This window comes from Aplysia californica, unplaced genomic scaffold (assembly GCF_000002075.1).
Source record: "Aplysia californica isolate F4 #8 unplaced genomic scaffold, AplCal3.0 scaffold01139, whole genome shotgun sequence".
NCBI lineage: Eukaryota > Metazoa > Mollusca > Gastropoda > Aplysiida > Aplysiidae > Aplysia > Aplysia californica.
Genome location: NW_004798409.1, coordinates 28,873 through 33,917, shown reverse-complemented (window position 1 = coordinate 33,917; position 5,045 = coordinate 28,873). Strand labels below are relative to the sequence as shown.

General features: G+C 44.6%; 1 protein-coding gene across 1 annotated transcript; it reads left to right on the top strand.

Moving 5' to 3' along the window:
* Window positions 1-2,234: 2,234 nt before the first annotated feature.
* On the top strand, window positions 2,235-4,753 carry LOC101859832 (the record flags this gene model as incomplete). Its single annotated transcript, XM_005111861.2, is given in 3 exon segments — window positions 2,235-2,893; window positions 3,073-3,204; window positions 4,321-4,753. Coding segments are annotated over 3 exon segments (747 nt in total). The 3' UTR covers window positions 4,599-4,753.
* Window positions 4,754-5,045: the final 292 nt, after the last annotated feature.

Sequence of the window (5,045 nt, the reverse complement as noted above, 5' to 3'; positions counted from 1 at the left end):
GTCAGGTCAGTAGACTTGCCGACTCTTAAAAAAACACCTATCCGTACGCCCTGGGGTCTATTTGTAACCTCGGGGTTGTATTCTTCACATTTTAGAATACTAATAGTCCGAAGATCTCTTTGAAACTTTCAGTATTTCTCAAAACATCATGTTGACAGACTGCTATGCAAAGCGTACGGATCGGATTAACGAGTAAATTTCTTCTTTGGAAAGTGGTGACACAGAGTTCACCATGTCGTATGGATACGATAGTAAAACACGACGTACGGATAGGGTTAAGTGGTGACACAGGGTTCTCCATGTCGTATGGATACGATAGTAAAACACGACGTACGGATTGGGTTAAGGAATCTAGGTAAAGTACACGTTTCCTATGGATAAAGATAAGGTTCAGATGGGGATTGAGCTCCCAGCCTTTTGCTAGTAAATCAAACAATGCTCGAAGCACTTAAAATGAAATTCTGGCCCAACCCCAACCCCAAGCAGGCAGAGCCAAAACTCTACAGGAGCCTGGGGGAGCAGGGGAACAGCAGCCTCTTCATTAGAGACTTTTTTTTTTTTTTGGTAAGTGTTTCAAGTGGCGCTCGCAACTGCATTAGGTCACATCAGCGCGCGGGACACATTCAGTTGGTAGGAAATTTTGAATTTTGCCCGGCTGTCGGCCGAAGCCTACTCTTTTATCGATTTTTTAAAGACCACCAAGGGATCTTTATCGTGCGCAAATTGTACACGGGCCCTCCGAGACTTTTCGCCCTTGTCCGAGAAGGCTAGGTGTAGAGCTTTCCTACCAGAAGATCAGGGGTGTGACTGAAAAACAGTAGTAAAAACTTAAAAAGGAGCCACGGAGTAGCAGTAGAAAGGCTGCCGAAAAAGTCAGGAGCCCAGAGGAGGGGGCAAAGGGGGTGAGGGGGTGGGGACAGAAAGAGGAGATGAAAGCAGACGACAGAACGTTGCTTGAGAGCAGGAAACGAGGTGAAAAGAGACAATTTTAGAGAAGAAAATTGTTCGGTCGCTACCCGGATTCGAACCCGGGATCTTTGAATGAGAGGCCAACACCTTAACCTCTTGGCCACGAGAGTCTCCGCATTAGAGAATGAGATGTCCATTAGGTGATGAACGAGAAGAGGAAAAAGACAGCTTGACTTCGCTACCTTGGAATCACAAAGTTCTATCTGACAATTTTCGCCTTTTTCATTTATTATGACCATGGGGTCAGAAGTCCAATGTTCTATCTGCTCTATTAAAATTTCATTTGAAGGACAAAGTATATAGTGTAAAGCGCATAGAGCCTGCTTTCGAGGGGGGACATGCGCTATACAAATGCTATTTATTGTTGTTATTATTATTATTATTATTATTATTATTATTATTATTATTATTATTATTATTATTATTATTGTTATTATTATTACTACAATGTATTATTATTATTATTATTATTATTATTATTATTATTATTATTATTGTTATTATAATTATAATTATTATTATTATTATTATTATTATTATTATTATTATCATTACCATTATTGTGAAATTCATCTACAATTTCATGGGAGTTACACCTCTCACATGATGGTGACTTTATTCATTTCCACCGATAGAGATGGTTATTCAATTGAAGCTATGCGTTTTTAACAAGGCTATGACACTTCGGTTCCAATACCGTGGGAGGTTGGTGATAATATAATCACCTGTTTCTTGAAACCTGATTGTAAATGAGAATACATTAATTATACTGGCGACAGACTTCTTCCTCTATGTTCTGCACAGAATGATCGACAAGCTTACTTTTTTACTTCACTGAAGGAGAAATGGTCCAGTACTTCCAACACTTTGAGAAAACCAGGCATATCAGAAACCCAGGAAAAACAATAGGGTTTTCGGGCAATTAGGAAGTTGGTAAATGAGGAAACGGCGGAAAGGGGGGGGGGATAATATTAATAATAATAGATAGCATTTGTATAGCGCCAATCCCCGCTCAACAGCAAGCTCTATGCGCTTCGCAATCTATACTATTACCCCAGCAGACCTGAGAACATTCTGAAACAATCTCAACTTCCTGGGAATCATACAGTGCAAGCAGCCATTTATAGGTGCTAAAACACTAACATACTGACAAAATCTTTCGCTGTCTCTATCGGGTACCAAGGGGGGGGGGGGGGTTAACTTTTCAGAGCTTTTTACCAATCGTAACTGACCCCAAATGATGCATGTGTCGTTGACCTCCTCAGGCCTTCAGTGACCAGCAGTACCTGCCTGCAGCATGTCGTGCCACCAGCCGTCCATCTTCAGTTGTCCAGTCTGACGTCAGACTGACCACCACTGACCATCTTTGACCACCACAGACAAGCACTGACCACCGGTGGTATGTGCCACCACCACACGACATAGAAAAATACAGCCACTGACCAGCGCTGAATATCAGTGGCATGTGCCACCGCTACTCAACCTAAAACAGACAGCCACTGACCATCACTGACAACACATTAGCATGTGTCACCGCCACACGACATAGAAAAAAACAGCCACTGACCACCACAGACCATCGAGAAGATGTCGGGGTCCCTGCCCGAGAATCACGTGACCCTCCTTCTCTTCTTCTCCCTCACTATCTCCTTCCCCGCCGCCTTGTGCACCATACAGAGCTGCCACGCCTGGCCAATGACCCAGTTAGTCGACAAGGTCACTGACACGTGGCTTATCCGCGAAGTGGACCTGGGGTCTTCCAAGTCCCGTCTGGACTGCGCTCGGCTGTGCGTGAGTATGTTGGCGTGTACGAGTTTTATGGTGAACCACTCCACGCGGCGGTGTCGGCTGCACGCGCATCGACTCACGGATCTCGACATCTTCCGGCCTGACCTGGGATTTGTGACGTATGAGACGAGCAGAGGTAATGACGTCATCTGGGGATGATCTAGTTCTCTCTGTCTCTGTCTCTGTCTCTGTGTCTCTGGGTGTCTCTCTCTGTCTGTCTGTCTGTCTGTCTGTCTGTCTGTCTGTCTGTCTGTCTGTCTGTCTGTCTGTCTGTCTGTCTGTCTGTCTGTCTGACCAGTGTGTCTCTCTCCCCAGCCCCTGGTGCAGTCGGCAGTAAATGTACCACAGACATCGAGTGTGCCATGAATAACTCGCTCTGTCTGTCAGGACAATGCCAGTGCCAGGCCACTCACAGCTACTCCCCGAACTCTCGCTCCTGCGTCACAGGTAAGTTGTTTCAGTCTTGCTACCCCCCCCCCCCTCCCCGGGGGGCGGTGCCACTGACTGAAGTGTCTTTACCTCATTCCCAAAGGGGGGACATTTCTCGTTCTAATGCACAGTAGAATTTTAAATGGGCTGATCCAACAATGTCCTGCTCATTGCTGTGCCTGAACTACAACAGGGAACTGCTGCTTTTTCTTTCCTAACACTTACTATCGTCATTTTCCCTCTGCTTCTTTAGTATGTTTGTCAACCTCTAGTGATCCACTATTTCTGGGGTGCCTTGATAGTCGAAGCAGACATTGTGCTGTTGAAGCTAGAGAGGTGGGCAGAGTAAGTCTGATTCCCTGTAGGGCCTACCTACAACTCCTGAGATGTCTTGTTACTGGGTGGAAGGCCGGGGTTCTATTTTTTTTGTTGTTGTTGTTGTTGTTTTTTGATAAGTGTTGTACGACGCTCGCAACTGCATAAGGTCATTTGAGCGGGCGGGAGGCACCTAATATTTTCAGTTGGTAGGAAATTTAGAATTTTTCCCGGGGTAGCGGCCGAAGCCTACTCTTATCGATTTACGGAAAGGTTTGTCATCGTAATGTGTATGTGTATGTATGGCTCTTTTCTTCTATACAGACGGTCAATGTAGCTTAAGATGGCCATCGTAAAGTACTACTGTACTACAAGTTCACGCTCAAGGCAGAGATCCCTGGTCCCCAACTGCTGACCATCAGTTTATAGGCTACTCCCCTAGTCATCTGTCCCTCCACTACTGGTAATCAGTGACCACCCCTCCCCCCGCATCCCTCACTCTCCGATATTCATTTTGACAAAGTTTATTAGATCTATACTTGCATCCAGAGACTGAGAAAGCCAATGTGCCAATCTGAACATTAAAATGTATCTTATCTTTTCTTATCTTATCGTATCTTTTCTTATCTTATCTTATCTGAGCTTATCTTATCTTATGTGACCTTATGCTCAGGTGAGCTATCTTATTTTATCTTATCTGATCTGATCTCATCTTATCTGATCTGATCTTACCATATTTTATCTTATCTGATCTGATCTCATCTTATCTGATCTGATCTTACCCTATTTTATCTGATCTGATCTGCCTTTCCCTCCCAGAATGCCCGGAGTACGGCCAGGAGTTCACGGTGTTCCCCAACAATTACATCACCGGAAACAACCTGCAGGTCTTCATCGAGCCGGAAATGATCACACCGGAAGCGTGCGAGGCAGCGTGCCTGGCCTACACCTTGGACGTGTGTCGTTCGATCGACCTGGACTACGATCTACAGATGTGCCTCGTCAGCAACGAGACAAGTTTCACAGCACCTGCCTCCTTTATCTACTACGTGAAGAATATTTTTTACCATCAGAGACAGTGCGCTTACCAGGACTAGAGATCTAGATGGCGAGGATACTGTGCTGAGTGCCGATTTGCAGTGCGGTCAAAAAATACGTGGCGCAATTCATTATGAAATCTTCATATTATGGTCGCTTTTAAGGACAAGCAGGCTATCCCAGATTTCGGGGGTTTCCAGAAATCTTGACCTACACCAAAACCTGACATTGCCCTACTTAAAGGAGAAGTTTGGTTTCATTGGTGTGTATATTCGTTTTGTTATAGAAAAAACTCTCCCTGTCTTTTAAAGAAGCTGAAAAAGAGTCCAAAAACTTAACCTTCGATTTTGTCAAAACAGCATTTGTCGGAATAGCCCTCTTGTGCTTAAAAGCGACCACATATCCTCAACTGTCGAACATAGGTTGTGGATGGTTATCAGGTGCTCTGGTGTGCTTTGCTCCTTCTTTCCTATCAAAAGCTATCGTCCTGATCTCTCCTTCTTCTT